Source organism: Oryctolagus cuniculus, chromosome 10 (genome assembly GCF_964237555.1).
Source record: "Oryctolagus cuniculus chromosome 10, mOryCun1.1, whole genome shotgun sequence".
NCBI classification, from domain to species: domain Eukaryota; kingdom Metazoa; phylum Chordata; class Mammalia; order Lagomorpha; family Leporidae; genus Oryctolagus; species Oryctolagus cuniculus.
The window spans coordinates 101,702,160-101,725,833 of record NC_091441.1 but is presented as its reverse complement, the minus strand read 5'-3'; the positions used below and the strand labels follow the sequence as shown (position 1 = coordinate 101,725,833).

Sequence of the window (23,674 nt, the reverse complement as noted above, 5' to 3'; positions counted from 1 at the left end):
AAAATAAAAAACTAAGTCTTCAAGATTACATAAATATAAAATGTCCAAACATATGACTAAAAGAATTAAAAAAGTTCAACACATTAATATAGTTAGTTTTAGGAATTAAAGTAGGACATTTTGTGAAAGTCATTAAAAAATTGTGATACAAGTTCATCATAAAGATAGAAAGTAAAATTACTATTTAATACTAAACAATGTATGAGGAAAAACTGTTCTAAGTCTTCGACAGCCATTAAAATTCACCCTTATGGGTGATGAAGAAGTAATGGCAGACACATAGGAATATAGTAAGGATGATGTTGGCACATTCATTTTTTTAGGCTTAAAACGTACCACTTTGTTGGAAAAAAAAACTTCATCTAAAAATGAAAAAATATACTTTGAGATATAAAACCAGTGCACTCTGAGCTTTTGAATTTAACATTACTATTTTCTACCAAAGTAATATCCTTAGGCTCAGTTTATCAGTCATTACAGCAAACTTTATGGTGATAAATATAACAGGTATAAAAAATAAAATACAGGCTGGGTCTAGAGGAATAAAAGGGCAACCCATCTCCTAGCTCAATTACTATGACAAAGGGTTCATCTCTGGCAGGAATATAGAATAATAAACTGTATATAATTCACTGCCTATAAGCAGAAAGGAGTGATCCAAAAGATAGGTATGCTAATACATTATTTTCACTATATTGTGGTAGCCAAGCCTCCATGGCACCACCTCCTGATATTCACCTTCTTCAACCATCTCTCTTTCCTCTCTATGTGACCAACAGAATACAAGAGAAGCAATGCTTCACTTCCAAGATTGCATTATAAAAGACACTGCAGCTTCTACGTTGAAGCCTCCTCCCCACCTTGATCATTTCTTTGGGGAGAGCACCTGGTGTATTTTGAGCAGCCCAACTGAGGCCCACATGGCAAGGAACTGAAGCCTGTTAACAACCACTTGAGTGAGCTAAAGTGAATTCTGCATTCTTAGTCTAGTCTTTGGACATGGCAACTCTGCCTAACAGCCCTATTGCAATTTAATAAAAACCCTGAGCCAGACCTACTTAACTTGCTTCTGAATTTCTGGCACATGGGTATGTGAGGTAATAATTACTTACTGCTTTGAGCTGCTAAGTTTTGGGATGATAACCAATATATCTAAAACTGACCAATGTACACAAATGATTAATGGCAAGATTTCTCCCCTAGGACCAGACTGAATTAGCATCCCACAGACTATAAAACAGAGGTTCCAGAATTAGTTACCTGTACAATTGGTGGAGTTGTCTGTGAATAAGGTGATGTCACACCATAGACAGTTGGACATGTCTGCCCTTGATAATATATGGTTGCTTGAGATTGTGCAGGAGAGTACTGTTGCTGTACATTGACAGACTGTTGGTTTGAATCCCAAACATTATAATTCTGTCCCTGGACTGGGCCTGGAGCTGGCACTGGCAAGACAGCAACGCTGGAGTCTTGGTGTACCACACCATCACTCTGGGTCACATATTGTGAACTGGAAACTTCCACAGGGGCTGCCACATGTGGCACCACTGGCACTGCTGGAGGGGCAGCAAGGGGTTCTGCAGAATGTCCCACCAAAGGCTGAGCATGATCATAAGGAGCAGGAGAACACACAGGGTCCATGCTAGGTGTGGGCAGGAGCACCTTTCCAGCATTGGGATTGCTGGGATCCACATAGGCCTGCATGGGATAACCTGGTGGGTAGCCAGCAAAAGGGTGATGAGGGGCATTGAAGCCAAGAGAGTCATAGGGCAGTGGTGATGTCATTCCCAAGTTCTGCATCTGCTGCTGCTGTTTCTGAGCCTCGCGCTGAGCCACCTCTTGCTCAAACAACTTTCGGCGCTCCTCTGTAGAAAGTTTATTGCGGTCTTTAATTCGTACTTTCTTTTTAGAAGTTGGTGTATCATATCTAGAAAAAAAAAAAAAACAGTAAGAGGACCACATAAAGTTTTTCCCTAAATTGTAGACACAATCAAAGAATTAATAAATGCTATCCCACTCATTACTAAACCACTAGCTCTGAGTGTCAGTTCTAGGCCTGGCTGCTTCACTTCCAACCCACCTCTCACTATGGCCTGGAAAGCAGTAGAAGATAGCCGAAGTCCTTGGGCCCTGTGCATCCACATGGGAGACCCAGAAGAAGCTCCTGGCTCCTGACTGCACATTAGCCAAGCTCCAGTCATTGGGGCTATTTGGGGAGTGAACCAGTAGATGGTAGACCTCTCTCTCTCTCTGCCTCTGCCTCTCTGTAACACTGCCTTTCAAATAAATAATAAATCAATCTTAAAAAAATTTTTCAACAATTCAGGGCTAGTGTTGTGGCATAGTTGGGTAAAGCCATCATCTGTGACTCCAGCATCGCGCATGCACGCCATTTCGGAGTCCTAGCTGCTTTACTTCCAATCAACTCCCTGCTAATGGCCTATGAAAAGGAACAGAAGATGGCCCAAGTGTTTGGGCTCCTGTCACCCACAAGGGAGATCAGGTAAGTTCCTGGCTCCTTGTTTTGGCTTGGCACAGCCACGGCTGTTGCAGCCATCTGGGAAGTGAAACAGTAGGATGGATGATCTCTGTCTCTCCCTCTCCCTCTATAAATCTCATTCTCTCTCTCTTGGAAACTTCACCTTTCAAATAAATACATACTTTTTAAAAAAAAATTTAGAAGTGGGTTATTATTGAAATTGCATGACTGAAAATACACTTCAAATGGTACTTATGGAGAAATTATATACACTTAAACATCTTTTTTTTTTTTTTTTTTTTTTTTTTTGGACAGGCAGAGTGGACAATGAGAGAGAGAGACAGAGAGAAAGGTCTTCCTTTGCCGTTGGTTCACCCTCCAATGGCCGCCGCGGCCGGCGCACCGCGCTGATCCGATGGCAGGAGCCAGGAGCCAGGTGCTTTTCCTGGTCTCCCATGGGGTGCAGGGCCCAAGCACTTGGGCCATCCTCCACTGCACTCCCTGGCCACAGCAGAGGGCTGGCCTGGAAGAGGGGCAACCGGGACAGAATCCGGCGCCCCGACCGGGACTAGAACCCGGTATGCCGGCGCCGCTAGGCGGAGGATTAGCCTAGTGAGCCGCGGCGCCGGCCTTAAACATCTTTTTAGAAGTGATAACATTCTAAAAATTATAGGTTAAAGAATCGTTAGTCATATTAAGAAGTTAAAAAAATTCCTTAAAAAAGGAAATAAAAATATGAATAGAAATCAATTATCAAGATAAGAAATATCATCATTCTATGATTTGCACTGGAGATCTTGCTAGCAAAATAAAGCTTGAAAAAGGATTAATAAGAAAGAAAAAAATTTCATATAATAACTGCTACAGACAAAAACCAATGGAGGGAGTACAGAAACTCATACAAATCATTAAAATTAGAAAGTTTTACATGGTCTCCAGACACGAGACCAAGAAAAAGTCAATTGTGGGGGCCAGCACTGTGGCGCAGCGTGTTAAAGCCCTGGCCCAAGGCACCAGCATCCCATATGGGCACCAGTTTGAGCCAAGGCTGCTCCACTTCTGATCCAGCTCTCTGCTATGGCCTGGGAAAGCAGCAGAAGATGGCCCAAGTCCTTGGGCCCCTGCACCCGCGTGGGAGACCTGGAAGAAGCTCTTGGCTCCTGGCTTCGGATGGGCGCAGCTCGGGTCATTGTGGCCAGTTGGGGAGTGAACCATCGGACAGAAGACCTTCTCTCTCTCTCTGCCTCCACTCTCTCTGTGTAACTCTGAGTTTCAAATAAATAAATAAATCTTTAAAAAAAAGTTTAACAAAAAGTCAACAGTGGATTAAAAAAAAAGTCAATTGCGTATCTGGACATCAGCAACAAATCAAAACTAAGGGAAAGCAGTAGAAGATGGCCAAACTCCATAGGTCCCTGCCCCTGCCACCCAGACCATAGAAGACAGCATTGGAAGTGGAGTAGCCAGGACCTGAACCGGCGACCATATGGGATGTCTGCACTGCAGATGGCTTTATCTGATTCACCACAGCACTAGCCCCAAAGCTATCGTTATTTTTAAAGAATTACCTTCCATCAAATTCTGTCTTTTCAAGAACATTTTATTTCCCAAATTGCATTTAAATGTTATCAAATAAAAACTATTCAAGTACAAAAATCTTATTACTCTTCACTCAAAAAAGAATCCTTCCCAAGGTTTAATCAGTGAAGTTTTATACTCACTTATCAAGAGAAGATGCTAATTCCAAAAGTCCTTGACATCTCAATTGAGAAGTACAGCTTTTCCTTATGTCTGCAGGGGATTGTTCCAAGTCCCCCATGGATGCTAAGATATGCAGGCACTCAAGCCCCTTACATAAAAGGGCTTCATATTTGCACGTAACCTATATATATTCTACTTAAATCAACTCTAGATTACTTATAATATGCAATACAATGCAAATGCTATGTAAATATTTGTTTTACTGTTTGGAAAAGTCTGTATACATTCAGTAGACATGATTTTTTCCTCCAAATATTCTGTTGAATCTTTGGATGTGGAATTCAGAAGCTATAGAACACTATAAATGTCTTGGGTCTTTCTGACTTGCTCCAAAAAGAGAATAACTCAGAAAAGACACTTACCTGTCATCTGGCCTTTTTGTTCCCCGCTCATAAGCAGAAGGAGGTGGTGAGAGAGAACCTCTTCGCTTTCTTTTCTCTTTATTTTGAGTTTGCTTGTCTGGATCTCTCTCTCTTGACCTGTTTGGAGTCTTTGGGGCAGCTGTTTGATCTCTGAAGCCAACAGCATCCCTTCCTCGTTCAGTTACTAAGGGAAAAGGGGTTTTTAAAAGTTTACTGGGTAGACTTTTCTCCATCATGATAGTATGTCAACTTTATAATAAAGCTTCTATCCAACAAATGCATCTATGGACCCTTCTCTCATCTACCCAGTCTTGAATTCAGATGAGACACAACATATTGTCTGTTCACTGAGCCTAGTAAAACTCTTCCATGAATAGCCTTTCCTTCTTTTCCTCATCAAACACTCAGGCCAAGTCTTCAACATTTCTAACAAGTTCTATGAACACAAACAGCCAATAAAAGATGTTCCTGTTACTTTTAGAAAGAAGTCTGTCAATTCAAAATGTAAAAACCTTCAACTGCCCCATAACCCTGATTTGTAACCTGTAGAAAAGCAACCAGATGTGCTAAGTGTTTTTTTTTTTGACTGGCAGAGTGGACAGTGAGAAAGGTCTTCCTTTGCCGTTGGTTCACCCTCCAATGGCCGCTGCGGCCAGCGCGCTGCGGCCAGCGCACTGCGCTGATCTGATGGCAGGAGCCAGGTACTTATCCTGGTCTCCCATGGGGTGCAGGGCCCAAGTACTTGGGCCATCCTCCACTGCACTCCCTGGCCACAGCAGAGAGCTGGCCTGGAAGAGGGGCAACCGGGACAGAATCCGGCACCCCGACAGGGACTAGAACCCGGTGTGCCGGCGCCGCAAGGTGGAGGATTAGCCTAGTGAGCCGCAGCACCGGCCGCTAAATTTTAAAATCTCAACTGTAGGGTAGTCATATATGTATAAATCAAGAGCATTTGTAAAGCAGTCTACATAGAGTATCTCTAAATACCTACCTGTGTTCTCCTTTTCAGTTTGACTTTTTTTTGGAATACGATATACCTCCTGCAAAAAATAAACCAGAAATAAAGTTTATTAGTAAGAGGTAGAAATAATGACTGCTTTCAAACTGACTGATTTCACATGGCAACAAAAAACGGGGGTAGGGGGTTGGTTCAAAGAGTTGGTATTTAATCTCCAAAATTTGACTGAAACCTATATAAATTTTTAGTATCTACCATCCTTGTATGAGTATGATCTCACTGAAAAAAGGAGCACACCAAGTAACTGGGTCATTATATTTCTAGCAAGAATATATTTCGCAAGAATCTTAAATTTCTACAAATGCATTCCTACAAGTAAACTGAAGTCGTCTACAGTTTCATTATAATAAGCATTCATAAAGATAACTCTAGGGGCTGGCTTTGTAGCGTAGCCAGGTAAAGCCACTGCCTACAGTGCTGGCATCCCATAAGGGTGCCAGTTCAAGTCCTGGCTGCTCCACTTCCAATCCAGCTCTCTGCTATCACCTGGGAAAGCAGTAGAAGATGGCCTGAGTCCTCGGGCCCCTGCACCGGCGTGGGAGAACCACAAGAAGCTCCTGGCTTCAGATGGGCTCAGCTCTGGCCATTTGGGGAGTGAACTAGTGAATGGAGAGCCCCACCCACCCATCTCTCTCTCTGCCTCTACCTTTCAAAAAAAAAAAAATCTTAAAAAAAAAAAAAAAAAAAAAAAAAAAAAAAGGGTAACTCAAGCATTTCACTTGCCATCCTACTTATGGAAGACAACATCAGTAATAACCAGTTACATGGAATCACTTCAGAAAAATTACATGTGTAAAGACAATTCCTGCTATTCAACCTAATTTCCTGTAAACCAACTCAACTAATGGCCAAATATAACATTTTATACTGCTATTATAAAAACAGAAAAGCAGCATTAGATCACTGTTGCTCTTGAAATGGCATTTAACACTGTATCAAAATAGATCTCGAGAAATGCAAGCTTGTTTTTAAGCTCTGAGGCACCTTTTGTTTTGTGTGAATCTAATTCTTGGAACCTATTTTGCTCTTTGGCAATTAATTCCATGTGATTCTAAGTCCATCAGGCAACTCTTGGGCACATTTCTTTATTCACTCAAATGCTCTCAAACAGCACATAATACAATCCCCTCCATTTTTATAGTAATCTTATATTAACCAAACTCGTGATTTGGTGATTCCATTTCGGGAATATATTCCAAAAAAAATCAAAGAACTCTTCTCTCTACATGACTGTTGGTTCTAGCAACACTTATGGAAAAAGAAATAACTCTCCTGTCACACACCTGAATAAGGGTCAAGATGTAGTATTTAGTTGCCACTAAAGATGACGAGTGCATACTATAGATGAAGAGAAATCCATATGCATGCAAACAAAAGGTAATAAAACTTCCAATAACACACGGATGTTGACAAAGTAAAATAACTGCTGTATCTGTGCACTTATCCTGTGTGCCAGGCATTACACTAAACACTTCAAATCCATTATCTTATTTGAGCTTTAGAAAACTCTACTAAGGCAAGCATTTGGCCTACCAGTGGAGAAGTGGGTGCCCCATGTCAGAATGCCTAAGTTCAATTCCTGGCTCTGGCTCACAATTCCAGATTCCACCCAGTGCAGATCTTAGATCTGATTCTGATGCATAGAGAAGGTTGAGAACTACTAAACTACTGGCATCTCTTAGCAGTCTTCATGCATTCTCCTCCTCACAAGAGAATTCAGGATATATACCTGCCCTCCATTCAGAGCCATCTGGGCTGTTTCCTCCTGGACAGCTTCTGCCCAAAGAGAGAATACATTCCAAACCATTCCTCTGGAGTTGTCTAGCTGTCAGTTTCTAGCTGTGGGTAATATTAAAGTATAAAGACAGGCAAGACAAAGCTGACACTCTCAGTTCTCTCTATCTGACTGTATATTAAACCAGTATGTACCCAGGCGTTTGGACTTATTAACTTAATCTTCTATTAATCAAAGCTTCACACAAAATTCAAGCCAAAAACTGATTATCTACTCTGTCCTCCTCATTTTATTCATTACCAGAATGAGGTTCTAAAAATGCAACTTAAGCTTTCCAAAGGCCCACAATATTGAAAACTGAGAAGCAAACAGTTATGTGAAGTTTACTGGGACATTTCTTAAGACCATTTTGTCTCATGAATAGAGAGCATTCAAGTTAGTCTAAGTGATATGAAGTCTGTTTGGAACGATGTCACACAGGCCACAGAGCTCACTGCAGAAAATGCTTACCTGACTTGGGTTCATTCACGTCAGCCCTTAGTGTAAAAGTATGGTACTTTACTAAAAACTCTGAAGACTGGCATATTTATGAGACAACACGGAATTGTATTAGGAGATTACAGTATGGGGAGACCATGCTGTCGAGGCCCTTCAGAGGGATCTAAACAAGTAACAATATTCTTGTTATATTCATGCTACACCATTTTCAAGTCTTAGCAGAGTCGAAGTTTTAAGAAGAGGATACTCTTTCTCTCTCTTACTAACTCTGCCTGTCAAAAAAAAATTAAAAAGATGATACTAAAAGGGCTGAAACTTGGGGCCGGCACTGTAGTGCAGCGGGTTAATGCCCTGGCCTGGGGCGTCGGCAATCCCATGTGGGCACCAGTTCAGGACCGGGCTGCTCCATTTCTGATCCAGCTCTCTGCTATGGCCTGGGAAAGCAGTAGAAGATGGCCCAACTCCTTGGGCCCCTGCACCCGCGTGGGAGACCTGGAAGAAGCTCCTGGCTCCTGGCTCCGGATCAGCGCAGTTCTGGCCATTGCGACCAATTGGGGCGTGAACCAGCGGATGGAAGATCTCTCTCTGCCTCTCCTCTCTGTGTAACTCTGACTTTCAAATAAATAAATAAATCTTAAAAAAGAAGAAGAAAAAGACTGAGCAAAGTGCCAATTTCTAGCTGGAAGGACAGACAAAAAGCAACATGAGAGGATAAAGACAACAATATGAAAGTGAAGTTATGAGATATAGTGTCTAAAAGTTCAAGTGCCAACTCAAGTAAAGAGAATTCTAGGGGACATGGAATTATTTTAAGAAATAATGAAGATAAACTTTCAAGAATTAAAAGAAATGTCAAGTACTTCTGATTGAAAAGGCTGAGGGTAAAACAGGAGACAAAAGGACTATGGCCTAAGAAGTCTGCACCTGCACCGAGGGCGATCTACACTAGTCAGAGGGATATTGCTGGGAGAAATGGAAAGACAACTTTGAGGAGAATATCTGGAATTTTCACAAAATCACATAGAAAAAGGGAGAGGAAGGCAGAATGAGAGGTAGGAGAAGAAAAAGGGGGAGTAGAATATTAATTTAATATTAATTTGTTTATTCTTCTAAAATCCCAAAGAGATACTTTAACTTCAGGTAACTGTTCTCTCTCAAGAAATTAAAATAGCAAGATCTGTTTTAGGGGCTGGTGCTGTGGTGTAGTGGTTAAAGCCACCGCCCGCAGTACTGGCATCCCATATCGGTGTCAGTTCGAGTCCCAGCTGCTCCACTTCCAATCCGGTTCTCTGCTATCGCCTGGGAAAGCAGAAAATGGCTCAAGTCCATGGGCCCCTGCACCCTCACAGGACACCTGGAATAAGCTCCTGGCTTTGGATTGGCTCAGCTCCAGCCACTGTGGCCATCTGGAGAGTGAATCAGTGGATGGAAGACCTCTCTGCCTTTGCATCTCTGTAATTCTGCCTTTCAAATAAATAAATAAATCTTAAAAAAAAAAAAAAAGATCTGTTTTCGTTACTAAGACAATTTATAACAGTTTTTAAAGCTGGATATACAGTTATATATTATGCAACACATAAAAGAAAAGCAAATTAAAACTACAATAATGTACCAATTTTTCTACCAGTCTAACCAAGACAGCCTTGACAACCTGGTTGGCCGAAGTTAAATGAAATGGGCACTTTTATGCATATGCATTGCTGAGGAATGCTGAACTGACACAATAGCTATAAAGAACAATTTGGCAATGCCTATCAAAATGACATGACACAGATCTGACTCCCAATACTTTTAGTCATTTACTGAACATATCTAGTTTTCATAGGCATGAAATGATTTAGGTCAAAATTACTGGCTGCTAAGCCAAAGTAATCAACCTAAATGGCTAAAATAGGAGACAGAATAAATAAATGATGGCATATCTGTACAACAGAATACTACACAGCTATGAAAAATAAAGAAATTATTTATAAGCAGGTATGAAACAACACTCACAATTTATCAAATAAAAAGGGCTGAATAATGCTGCCAGTCTTATATGACAAAATATATGCACAATACACAAATTATCTCTGGAAAGCTATACTCAAAACCAGTTGAACTGCTTGCCTCCAAGGAATAGGAGAGAGGTAGAGGTGAAAGAGAACTGATTCACTATGGAATAGAAATATCTCACCGTATGTCTTACTCATATACCATTTGTGTGTGGGAATGGTCTGTTTTAAAAACTGAAGAAAAAAGACAACAGGCCTCAGAAAAAGCCTGAGGTACAGTATTAAAAGACTCTAGTGCACTGAATGTGTATTTCTGGTACACACAGCCCAAGAGAAATAAGGTCAAAGGAACTTGGCTTTCACAAAGCAGCTTCTAAATGCTGCTCTTTAGTGTCATACCTAAAAAATTATCCTACTTCAGGCCGGCGCCGCAGCTCACTAGGCTAATCCTCCACCTTGCGGCGCTGGCACACCGGGTTCTAGTCCCGGTCGGGGCACCAGATTCTGTCCCGGTTGCTCCTCTTCCAGGCCAGCTCTCTGCTGTGGCCAGGGAGCACAGTGGAGGATGGCCCAAGTGCTTGGGCCCTGCACCCCATGGGAGACCAGGAGAAGCACCTGGCTCCTGCTTTCAGATCAGCGTGGTGCGCCGGCCATTGGAGGGTGAACCAACGGAAAAAGGAAGACCTTTCTCTCTGTCTACTCTGCCTGTAAAAAAAAAAAAAGAAAGAAAGAAAAGAAAAGAAAAGGATATGCTGCAAGCATACACGATCAACTCAAAGAACAGGATGGCTTTCCTGGGGCACAAGATCAAACTCAAATGAGAAGAGCTATCTAAACAAAAATAAAGTGTTTTTTTAGGAAGGAATTTGTTTAGAAGTGAATTTGTTGTTAGGAATTAATTTGTTCAGTGTGTGGTGACACACAGCACATTCCAGCAGATATCCAGTGCTGAACTAGAATTCCTTGAAGTTAAAGTATAGAAATAAACTCGGTTGCTGGCATTGTGGTGCAGCGGGTTAAAGCCCTGACCTGCAGTGCTGACATCTCACATAAGCAATGATTCAAGTCCTGGATGCTCCACTTCTTGTCCAGCTCTCTGCTATGGCCTGGGAAAGCAGAAGAAGATGGCCCAAGTCCTTGGGCCCCTCCACCCCCGTGGAAGACCCAGAGGAAGCTCCGGGCTCCTGGGTTCGGAATAGCTCAACTCTGGCTGCTGAGGTCATTTGGGGAGTGAAACAGCAGATGGAAGACCTCTCTCTCTCTCTCTCTCTCTCTCTGGCTCTATGTCTCTTTGTAACTCTTCAAATAAAATAAATCTTTAAAAAAGAAAGAAACTTGGCAAAGAAATTGAGATGCAGCTTGGGACACCTGCATTCCATATCAGAGTACCTGGGTTTGAGTCTTGGCTCTGCTTCTGATTCTAGCATACCGCTAATGCAGACCCTGGGATGTATAGGTGACAGTTCAAGAGGTTGGGTCCCTGCCACCCACTTAGGAAAACCTGGATTGAGTTCCTGGCTCCTGGCTTTGACCATGTCCAGGACAGCTGCTGCCGGCAACTGGGGAATGAAACAGTGGATGAGAGATTTGTTTCTCTTTCAAAGGAAAAAAGACACGGGGTTCAGATTATGCCATGGCATGCCAGCCATGTTAAGAAAAATGGACATATGGGGCCTGCACTGTGCCACAGCGGGTAAAAGCTCCATCCTGTTGTGCCAGCATCCTATATAGGCGATGGTTCAAATCCCAGCTGCTCCACTTCTGATTCAGTTCCCTGCTCTTGTATCTGGCGCTGGCACACCGGGTTCTAGTCCCGGTCGGGGCACCAGATTCTGTCCCGGTTGCTCCTCTTCCAGGCCAGCTCTCTGCTGTGGCCAGGGAGCACAGTGGAGGATGGCCCAAGTGCTTGGGCCCTGCACCCCATGGGAGACCAGGAGAAGCACCTGGCTCCTGCTTTCAGATCAGCGTGGTGCGCCGGCCATTGGAGGGTGAACCAACGGAAAAAGGAAGAGACCTGGGAGAAGCTTAGCTCCAGCCAGGGAAGCCATTTGGGGAGTGAACCAGCAAATCGAAGATCTCTCTCTGTCTCTATGTCTCTCTGTAACTCTTTCAAATAAATAAAATAACTGAAAGGAAGGAAGGAAGAAAAATGGACTTAATTCTAACAGTGTAATAAGGAACCACTCAAAAATTTTAAAAAGCACGTTGACATGAACATGCTTTCTATTTCTATTTCTCAAAGATTATTGTCAGGGCTGGTGCTGTAAAACACCCTCTGCCTGCAGTGCCAGCAACCCAAATAGGTGCTGTTTTGAGTCCCGGCTGCTCCACTTTTTTTTTTTTTTTTTTTTGACAGGCAGAGTGGACAGTGAGAGAGAGATAGGGAGAAAGGTCTTCCTTTTGCCGTTGGTTCATCCCACAATGGGCCACTGTGGCCGGCACACCACGCTGATCCGAAGCCAGGAGCCAGGTGCTTCTCCTGGTCTCCCATGCTGGTGCAGGGCCCAAGCACTTGGGCCATCCTCCACTGCACTCCCAGGCCACAGCAGAGAGTTGGACTGGAAGAGGGGCAACCAGGACAGAATCCGGCACCCCGACCTGGACTAGAACCCATTGTGCCAGCACCGCAGGTGGAGGATTAGCCTTGTGAGCCACAGTGCTGGCCTGCTCCACTTCTGATCCAGATTCCTGCTAATGCACCTGAGAAAGCAGCAGAGGATCAACCAAATGCTTGGGCCTCTATACCCACATGGAGACCAGGAAGAAGCTCCTGGCTTCAGATCAACCCAGCCCCGGCCATTGTGGCCATCTGGGGAGTGAACCAGTGGATGGAAGACCTTTCTCTTCTATCTCTGCCTTTCAAATGTAAATAATAATAATAATAAAGATTATTCTGACTATTGAAAGTAGCACAGGTTGTAGGGGCCATATAGTAGTCATTCACTGTTTTTAAGAGTTAACTTGCTTTAAAAAGCATTACCATGAAGATACCAATATAAAAGTAACTCCTATTATAAAGATCAGGAAATGTTTCCTCCAAGCGGTGAAAATGTCAGAGTCTAGCAGAGGAAAGTATATAAGTAATTAATTTTAGTAATTGGTTAAGATTACTACAGTAGTATAGAAACAGAGAAAAGATCTAGGCACCACAAAGAAATTAACCACAGGGGGCTGATGTTGTGGGGCAGTTGGTTAAGCCATCTCATACAAGAACGGGCTGCTCCACTTTGAATCCAGCTCCCTTGCTGTAGTACCTGGGATGGCAGTGGAAGATGGCTTCACGTGCTTGGGTTCCTGCCACCCACATGGGACCCAGATGAAGTCCCAGTCTCCTGGCTTCAGCCTGGCCATTGTGTCCATTTGGGGAGTGACCCAGCAGATAGAAGATGGATCTCTCTCTCTTACTTGCACTCTCTCTCTCCCTCCTTTTCTCTGTAATTCTACCTTGCAGATAAATAAATCTTTAAAAACAAGCAAAAAATAAAGGATGAACTACAACTGTAGGTCTAAATAAAGGGAGTTTGTTTTTTTTTTTAAAGTATATTCCAAGCAAGGAGAATAGTATGCTCAAGGACTGGGAGAGATGAAAATCCATCAACTGATACAACTCATGAACTGAATGTGTAAGAGAAATGTTGGGCAACAAGGTTAGATAAACACAGAAGTATCTCCTATACAATATACTAAAGGCTTTGTTCTTTGAAGAATGGGAGTGTCTGTGATGCTACTAGAGATTCTTATTAAGCACATTTGCTTTTTTATAAGACAATGCTGTAGCACAATGAGGGATTAATATGGGGGGTGGTGAGGAGGGAAGAATGGCAACAAGGACAAATAGGCTGCGGCAACAGTCTAGGCAAAAAATGATAGGGGCCTGAATTAAAAGAGCAAGATGTAACCTATTTAACATATAAGGCAAAAGAAATCTCAGCTGCTCCAAGAATTAGGAACTTTGAAGGGCCAGGCACAAGAGCAACTATCACTGAGAGACATAAAAGGAGGTACAGAAGATTCAGAAGTAGGGTAGTCTCAGGTTAACAGAAGAGATATGATAGAGTGGTCCAAGCATGTTGTATATACACATTCACTCATACACACACTTTTAATACAATCTGCTGGCAGGTCCTAGAAGCAATGTCCCTAGCAGGAATGACTTTATCTAGAACTCAAATATTGGTTTCAAAGTATCATCTCCCGGGCCGGCGCTGCGGCTCAATAGGCTAATCCTCCGCCTAGCGGCGCCGGCACACCGGGTTCTAGTCCCAGTCGGGGCGCTGGATTCTGTCCCGGTTGCCCCCCTTCCAGGCCAGCCCTCTGCTGTGGCCAGGGAGTGCAGTGGAGGATGGCCCAAGTACTTGGGCCCTGCACCCCATGGGAGACCAGGAAAAGCACCTGGCTCCTGCCATCGGATCAGTGTGGTGCGTCGGCCGCAGCGTGCCGGCCGCGGCGGCCATTGGAGGGTGAACCAACGGCAAAGGAAGACCTTTCTCTCTGTCTCTCTCTTACTGTCCACTCTGCCTGTTAAAAAAAAAAAAAAAAAGTATCATCTCCCATGTAATCAAAGCTTCTTGAAAAAATGGCTGATTGAGGGCTGGGAAAAGTGAAGTGTAAGATTAGTCTCAAACAGCACTCTGTGCCAGAAAGTTAAAAAACAAAAAATAGTGGAAATGTCAAAATGATGCATAAACCAACTTGCTAAATATGGGACAATTTAAGCAACCAATAATGAAATTAGGATCATAATCCACTGAAAAAATAAGAATCCATGAGTCTAAACTAATATAAATCAATGAATAAATGAGAAAGCAGGTAAAGCCAACCAATAAACACAGAAGTAAAAGGAATGATGCATTACAAAAATCACCACTTGGTAATCATCACAGTAGTAAATGATTCAGCCAAATCATTGGATGCTGTATCTGATAAATTTGATGAAAAATAAAATTTTACTTTTCCAAAGTTCCTCCAATGTGATACTTAATTACAAGGGGGAAAACAGTAACTACATTGGAGGAAGACTTGCAGATACCTTAACCAAATGATCAAAGTTGACAATATCATTAATGGGAAAAAATTAACATCATGTGAAGAACACTACTACTACAATAATCCTGACAAAAACCATATAATCTGAATTCAAACAAAAAAAAAAAACTTCAGACAAATCCAAACTGAAGGATAGCGTACAAAGTTCAAAATATTAAGTAATGTGAAGTTTATAAGACAGAGGAAGACAAAGGACAGTAAAAAGACACAGCTCAATGTAAAGTTGCTTCCATATTAGATTGTTAGTGGAAGAAAAATATTCTTATTTTTTCATTGTAAAGAACATTAAACGAACCGTTGATAAAACCTGAACGAGAAATATTGATTAGATCATCAGTGGTATTATATGGCTTGATTTGCTGAATTTAGTGAGTATATTAAAGTAATAAGGGGAATATCCTTTTGTTTAGAAAATACATACCAAATATTTTAGGAGCAATAGGACATTCATAACCTATTCTTTTAAAAAATCAGGGAAAAACAAAGAGGAATGGTCATTTGGCCTAGCAGTTAACACACCTGTGTCCCATATCAGAGTGTATGGGTTCAAGTCCTGGCTCCACTCTCCATTCTAGCTTCCTGCTAGGAGACAAGTGATATTCCCAACAGCTGGGTCCCTGCCTCTCATGTGGGAGACCTGGACCAAGATGCTGGCTCCTAGCTTCTGTTCAGTTCAGTCCTGGCCATTGGAAGCATTTCAGAAGTAAACCAGTGAATGAGAACTCTCTCTGTTCCTTGACTAAAAATTTAAAGCTAAGAGAAAATGATAAAATTTGATAAAATATTAACATTGTGGAATATGAGTGAAGAGTTTATGGAATTTTTAGCCTAAATTTTCTGCATTTGTCACCAGAACATGTACTGCACATGGAATACATACAGAGTATTATTCATGCAATTTTTCTGCAAATCTGAAATTCCATCAGAATTAAAAATTTAAAGTATTGAAAAGGAAATTTTATATAGCTCCATTACAGTTAAAAATAAGAATAGAGTATATCATTTATATTTATACTGGACAAATCTGTTAAGTTTCTGAATGACTTGGTCATGTTCCAGAGGGAAGAACAACATTCCATAAAAGTCTCTTCTAGCATGGAAATTCTATAATACACACTCTCCTACTTCTCAGATAGTCTTACATCCAAATAACTTAGTTTTTCCTAAACAGAGTCAAAACTTCTTTTTTTAAAACTACCTTTATGGGTAATAGAAACATATGTCTTTAGGGAAACAGAATTAAGAGCTCACCCAAAAGAGTAAAGTGAAAATGACTTCATTCAAAACCAGAATGTTTAGAGCAGCCAGATTCTGTACTTTATCGTTTAGACCAGGTGTTGGCAAACTTTCTGTAAAGGACAAGACAGTAAATGTTTTAGGCTTTTTGGGCTGTCCCATCTCTGTTACAACTGCTCAACACTACCATCATAATGCAAAAGCAGCCACAGATAATATATAAATGAGGAAGCATGGCTGTGTTTAAAAATATATATATATGTATTTAAAATATATATAAAAACAGGCACTTGGGCATATTTGACCAAGCCCTGATTTAGATGAAAGTATGTATTAAATTTTGAAAAAATGGATTACTAGTAAATTTTAGACCATTTTTGCCTTTTACCAAAAGAAGACACAAAAATTTCACAATGTAGCAGTACCTAAAATAGCATTCTTTGGGGGGCAATTCTGATTTTTTTTGTAAAAGACAGGTAATATGATTCCTATGGATAACACAATAATCTTACTCTACTAAGGATTTTAAAATTAACTGCAGGAATTCAGCACATGTAATTTCATTTTAAAATGTTCCATAGCAGATTTTACAGTACAGTTTTAGTGATGGAGTGAAATTCTAAACAGTGACTCAAAACTTTTAAGTTTTGGGTAACTTTGTTTTATTTCAACTCTTGGTACAGCTTAATGCTTAGCTTTGCAAGCAAAGAATGTTTTTAAATTAAAGATAACGTCTTGAGATAATGATGAAAAGAGAGAAGAATAAGAATAGTCATCAAGGAGAGCTCAACTTAATACACATAGGAAACATTGTCCCTAAATCATCTAAATCTTGGAGCAAAGAGCACTACTCAGATTTATCTACAAGGAGAGGGGTGTGTGTGTGTATATGTCCCTGTAACATATATATATATATCCCTGTTTTATTTATATATATATATGTGTATATATATATATATATCCCTGTAATATATAAACACTGTAATCTAAGTGTTTTTAAGAGAGGCTCTGGAATTATTAACCATGATAACTTCTCGGTGTTTAATGGCAACCAAAACTGCCAAGTACACACAGGAACCTTACCTCCTCTTCACATGATCCAAAGGAATGAAGATTTTGCTGTTAATTTATAATTAGTCACCACTTTTACTCAGTTGTTTTGTTCTGTGAAATCTGGGGTATATTTTCAGTAAGAGGGATAATGTACAACAATTCCTTTGTGAACAGAAATATATGCACATGTCCCTGCTGAAAATGTAGCCCAGCAAATTTGCTCATGAAAATGAATACATGCTCTTAAGTGGCAATGTGCTGGGTGATATTTTTGGTTGACGTTCTACTTAAGGAGTCAAAATGTGTAAGCCTTGTGGAGTCAAGGCAGTGGTCCTGTGTATATAGGTATAGAAAAAGTAGCTCACTTAATCCTTTCTCGCCAGGAGTAGGAATTTTCCCGGAACGACATCCATTGTCGGCAATGGACGCACCAAAATAACGCCGGCGCCAGTGAGTTAACCACCTCTGTCCTCTTTTCACCTATTATATTTTTCATGCATCATCCAACTTCCCAACCATCTTCCTGTTTCTTCACAGAATGCACGCTAGGTTCTCGTTTTTCTTCAGCACGAAGTTGGAAATGGAGTTGAGAAAGGGAGACACATGGTCAGCTGGTGATGTTAACAAGCTCCTTGCTGCCCTGAGAAGCTAGATGGAAATGGTTCAAGTTACAAGGGGGATCATCATTAGATCTGGGAGGACAAAGAGTAATTCACGAAGCTTCATTCCCTTCCCTCCCACCCTCTTTCAATTTATTGATGATCCCTACAGTCTGCCTTCATAGCAAAACCAAGATTAAGGCATCAGAAGAAATCCCTTTCCATTCTTCATTCCATCCAGTGTGTAGAAAAGCCAAGTGGAACACATATCCAGTAATATTATGGTGTTCCCTGAAGGCCAAAGAGGCTTGGGGTGGTTAATATAACCACAATCTTAGATCAATGCTTTTTAGAGTGATCTTGGGATTAAGTATCAGCAACTAAAACAGAGGATGGTAACAGGTGCTTAATAAAGGTTGGTTGAATAAGACATTTTCTTTTCAGCCAATGTCTGCTTGAACATAGGTGGAAGTCAGACAGAAGTAGTTAACTCTTTCAATGCCGGGATAGTATGAATACATAGTATTCACATTAAGTCAACATTTTTCTCTAATACATTTTCAAATTATAGGTTCTGTATTTTTAGGATTCTGCTTAAATGCCATCTAAAATATGTGTGTGTGTGTGTGTGTATGTTTTTTAAGGACAACCATAATCAGAATTTTAAAATCAGAGCCATAGTAAATGTTAATTAGAGTGATAGATGAATTAAGACACCCCCACCCCGCACCAATGTGTTAACAAAACATCACAGTTCACAGTCAAATAAAAACAACTCTCAATAATGCAATTCTAGATGGGTAATGATTCCAGAGCAAACTAAAGTTTGAAGACAAAAGAATTTTATTTACTGGCTCCCTATTTAATACTAATAATCAGGATAAATCCAAAGTACAAAGGACACATTTTAAGTACAAATAAAATTTTAAACTTCAAGTCAAGAGGATCATCAAGCTATATATTTCTGTGAAACTGCTTTGATCATTCAGATAGGAGGGGGAGATTAGAAGAAAGGGAAGAAATAATTTTGCAGGACTCGAAAAAAATGTATAAACTCAGAGTTTAAATTACCCCAGTTATATCTAATTGGGTCAGAATATCTTACAGATTAATTCACACCATTACAATTACAGAAATATTCAAAAAGAGAAACAAAATTGTTTGTTTTCCAGATTTTTAAGAAAAAACAAGTTTGTGGTAATATCTTAGCAATTTTTAAAAATTATGTTCACCAGAGACTTAGGCAAACGACTGAGTCAACAACGCCATTCACTCTCCTTCTATTAAACTATGGCTGTAAAGGCCTTATCCATATGCATTATGCACTTCTCCCCAACTCTACCTTTGTTCCTGTACTACAGTCATGGTGCCAGCCCCACCAATAGCTTCCAAACACAAGAAAGACTTCTTTAGGGATTCCTGTGCTGTCACAAAGCAGGCCTTAAGTAAAGGTCCACCAAGTGACCATCCAGTATCTTTCAATTAAGTGCAATCTGACTCCTAAAAGTTCACACATATTGTTTCATAAGCAGATTTACTATGAATCTTTTCTTATATATTTACATAAAAGTCAGATTTCATAAGACAATAAGGCTGAGCTTATGCTGAATTGTAATTACTAAAAGTAGCATGAATAAGAGCTCAAACGGGTTAAAAAGGTGAAACCATCATGCTAGAGAAGGGTCTCAACACAGGAAATCAGGAAGCACAGTGAACAATCAACTCATTTTGCTCAGTGCAAGGCTAATTCCACTAGGTGAAATGACAGGATCACATTGGGTGAGCTTTGTAGTCATACTTAGGGGCAGGGAGGATTCAGATTTTCATCTTGCTGCAAATAAATCTGGACTGTTTTATCTGGTTGTTTCAGCTCTGGTATCAGAAATTATGAACATAAAAACAGGAGCTAGGAAGTCACCTGTAGGTGACAGGGTCCTCAAAACCTGGCTCTCAGGTTTAGATCACTTAACAACAAAATGTACCATGTCTCTTACAGGCTCATCTTCTTACTCACTCTTGTGCTTATCCAAGACCCACACTTGGGGTTTTCTGCGAAGCAAACCCTGCACATTTTGTTACATTCCTGAACAAGAGATTATCTATATATTTGATAGAAGAGCCCAGACTTTCCTACTTTTCCTCTAGAAAAAAGAAATAGCCATTTAAAAGTAGACCTATTTCAGAAACAATAGTGGAACTAAATATCCAACTTGATCTGTAAAGTCACTTTTCTTAAACAAAATATTCAATTTTTGAAGAGAAGTTGCCAATTTATCTTGATTTTTCAGCTACTTTCAATTTAATTAACTTTCCATTAAGCCAATACAGTGATTTCCAATTAAATAGTTTTTTTTAGTTATAGATAGAATCATAAATTTGTTACTCAATGGATTTTTTTAGTCTACTGTAAAGAGCACTTGAATGATGAAGTCACAGTTCTGATATGCATTCTGAATGAGGAAAAAGGAACATTTATATCTTATTTTGGCTGGTATGATTCTTGCCAAGGTCTAAACAATGTCTGAGACATTCATTACTAGCCGATAGTAAAAGAGATGGTACTTCATTTTTGAGACATACACATGGCTAGAAAAGTAGGCTTAATTGGTCTAAAGCTGAGTGATTCAAGTTAAAATTAACAAAAAATGTATTCTTACCTTTAGGTCTTTCCAACTGTCCAGAAGCTTGGTGGCTAAATCACTTATATCCACTGTTTTATCTGGTTGTTCTTGACTCCTCTCACTCTCCACATCAGACACACCCTCCTCTTCATCTTGAGATGGTGTTTCCTCAGCAATAGGTTCTTCTAGTTTTGTGCCATTGCTCTCTTTGGGCTCCATTTCAGCATCAGCCTCTGGCTCAGATGTAGGTAGCTTACTGGCCTCCAGGGTGGTTTCACTATCAACTTTGGATTCAGGTAGTTGTGAGAGCAGTTGTTGTGACTGCAACTCTTCCTCCTCCTCTATAGGCACATTTTCTAACTGATCAAGGTCCTCTTTGCCATCCTTGCCTTCCAGTTCACTGGTTGCGTCAGAGATTGCACTGTCCATGCTATTTTCACTTATAATTTTAAGTCTACGAAACATGAGTTTCTTGGGAGTGTCTGTGTCAGCTTCTGCGCCCAGCTTGTTGGAAGGATCAGGCGTATTGAGTGGTGTGTGAGCACGTGATGTATTCTCACTAGAATACCCATCTCCTTCACTCAGCTGAGGGACAGCAGTCTTGGTCTGGGACCAACGTTGAATAATTGGAAGTACTTTGCTTTCCTCCAACATATTTTTAGTAGGAATAGGCAAGTGCTCCAAAGTCTTTATAATCTGATTAAACATAAATAAAAAAAAAAATCACATCACATTATACACATCTTTCAAATCCCTGCAGGGGACTCAGATTCTATTTCTGTAGGAGTACTGTTTTTATACTACCTTAAATAAACGAAGACCAAAGTCTCTGTAAATACAAAATATATTTAAAGTCATAATATTCTTTTCCTTTAGAAAAAAAGAAAACTTATAATAGGACTGATCAGCAAGAGTAAAATGTGGAGCAGGTGGCTACTTACAGCAACAAATGGGACTGATTAATATACTCTACCAGTAGTTCCCAAACCTGAGTAGCTTTTAAGAAATACATAGGGGCAGGGTTTTGGCGTGGCAGTTAAGATGCTACTTGATATGCCCACATCACATACTAAAGTTCCTGGGGTAAAGTCCTGGCCCCACTCCTGATCCCAGCTTTCTACTAAGGTATACCCAGGGATGGCTCAAGTACTTGAGTTCCTATCACCCATATGGGGATACCCACACAGAGTTATTTGTCTCCTGGCTGCGGCCTGGTCCTCCCTGGCTGTTGTGGGAATTTAGGAAGTGAACCAGTAGATGGAACTCCCTCTTTCTGTAAGTCTCTCTCCACTTCTCAAATAATTAAAAATTACATGGTTACCCAGCAGTTTAAGACTGGTTTTAGCAATAAACTGGATCCTTCATTAACTATAATATTATACCTACTCTAAAAGTTCTCAGCTATGTAGTATCAACCTTAAAAGATACTATGGTAGAGGGGAGGTGTGCCAGCATCCTATATGGGCACCAGTTCATGTCCCAGTTGCTCCACTTCCAAACCAGCTCCCTGATAATGTGCCTGGGAGAGTAGTGCAAGATGACACAAGTGAGGCCGGCGCTATGGCTCAATAGGCTAATCCTCCGCCTGCAGCGCCGGCACCCCGGGTTCTAGTCCCGGTCTGGGTGCTGGATTCTGTCCCGGTTGCCCCTCTTCCAGGCCAGCTCTCTGCTGTGGCCCAGGAGTGCAGCGGAGGAGGGCTCAAGTGCTTGGGCCCTGCACCCCATGGGAGACCAGGAGAAGCACTGGCTCCTGCCTTTGGATCAGTGCGGTGTGCCGGCCGCAGCGTGCCAGCCGCGGCAGCCATTGGAGAGTGAAGCAACGGCAAAGGAAGACCTTTCTCTCTGTCTCTTTCTCTCTCACTGTCTACTCAGCCTGTCAAAAAATAAATTAATTAAAAAATTAAAAAAAAAAAAAAAAAGATGACACAAGTGCTTGGCTCCAAGCATTCGAACTGGAAGAAGTTCTTGGATCCTAGCTTCAACCCCCGCCATTGCCATTAGATGGAAGCTTGCTCTCTCTCTTTCTCTCTTTGTAATTATGCCTTTCAAAAAAATAAAATATTTAATTAAAAAAAATGGATACTAAAAGGAAAACAATAGAGCAAATTCAATACCAGCCAGGTATAGGAAATAGTACCATTACAAGGATGATACCGGAATGATAACATTAAGGGTTTTTTAATTTATTTTTATAAATTTCCATCTACTTGAAAGGCAGAGTGACAGAAACCGATAGAGATCTTGAGGTTCATTCCTCAAATGGACACAAAACCCAGTTCTGGGCCAGCCTAAAGACAAGAGCCCAGAACTCCACCCAGATGTCTCACATGGATGACAAGAAACCCAAGCACTTAAGACATCGTCCACTGCCTTCCCAGACGCATTAGCAAGAAGCTGCTCAGAACTTCAACTGGCACTTCGTATGGATGTGGGCATCCCAAATGGAGGCCAACAACATTATTAAATGTAAGTAGTGAATACAGGGGCTAGTGCTGTGGTGTAGTGGGTAAAGCTGCAACCTGCAATGCTGGCATCCAATATGGGTGGCTGGTTCAAGTTCTAGCTGCTCCACTTCCAATCCATCTCTCTGCTATGGCCTGGGAAAGCAATGGAAAATGGCCCAAGACCTTGGGCTCCTGCAGCATATGGGAGACCCAGAAGAAGCTCCTGGCTCCTGGCTTTGGATCAGCACAGCTCTGGCCATTACAGCCATCTGGGGAGTGAACCAGCGGATGGAAAACCTACCCCCCACCCCGCCTCTGCCTCTCTGTTACTGCCTTTCAAATAAATAAATAAATCTTAAATTAAAAAAAAAAAATACATTACATAGACTCAGTGTAAGCAACCAGTATTTTTTAACAAGTGAGCCAAGTATTTTCAGAAACAAATGAGTTGAATAGTAACTGACCTCTTCCTGAAGTTTCTGGTTGCTCTCCCGGCCATCACCCAGCTCTGCCATCCAGATCCACAACAGAGACAGCCCATGGCGTTCCAGAAAGGACTTCAGGCAGGATTGTGAATGCGTGTTCTTTCATGGGGGAAAAGATATTATGGAGGCAATACCAGACAGAGCATTATAGATGATCCATGGAGAGGAGTACATAGTCTTAAATTCACAGAAACTCTAAAAATTGTGTTTTTATTAACCCAATGAGAACAAATGTTTTAAGTTACACTTTTTTGTTATGTAAATGTAACAAGTCAGGTCAACCTGGACTGTACTAAAGTAAAAATTACATAAATATTAACAGGTAATTTACAATGAAAAT

General features: G+C 41.0%; 1 protein-coding gene across 10 annotated transcripts in view; it reads right to left on the bottom strand.

The window, feature by feature from the left end:
• The window catches only part of SETD2 (SET domain containing 2, histone lysine methyltransferase), a 117,385-nt gene that overhangs the window by 32,037 nt on the left and 61,674 nt on the right, over positions 1 to 23,674 (bottom strand). For 7 of the 10 annotated variants that reach the window (XR_007921932.2, XM_051852507.2, XM_070050926.1 and 4 more), the window contains 5 exons: positions 23,314 to 23,433; positions 20,442 to 21,101; positions 5,597 to 5,645; positions 4,606 to 4,789; positions 1,261 to 1,930 (listed from right to left, as the gene is read on the bottom strand). Coding sequence is in view for 6 of the 10 variants with exons in the window: in XM_051852507.2 (XP_051708467.1) it covers positions 1,261 to 1,930; positions 4,606 to 4,789; positions 5,597 to 5,645; positions 20,442 to 21,101; positions 23,314 to 23,433 (1,683 nt within the window). In the remaining 4 variants the exon portion in view is untranslated. Of the gene's footprint in view, positions 1 to 1,260; positions 1,931 to 4,605; positions 4,790 to 5,596; positions 5,646 to 17,550; positions 17,834 to 20,441; positions 21,102 to 23,313; positions 23,434 to 23,674 lie in introns of those variants that run through there. The other 3 variants (XR_007921933.2, XR_007921935.2, XR_007921936.2) reach the window with 3 other exon arrangements.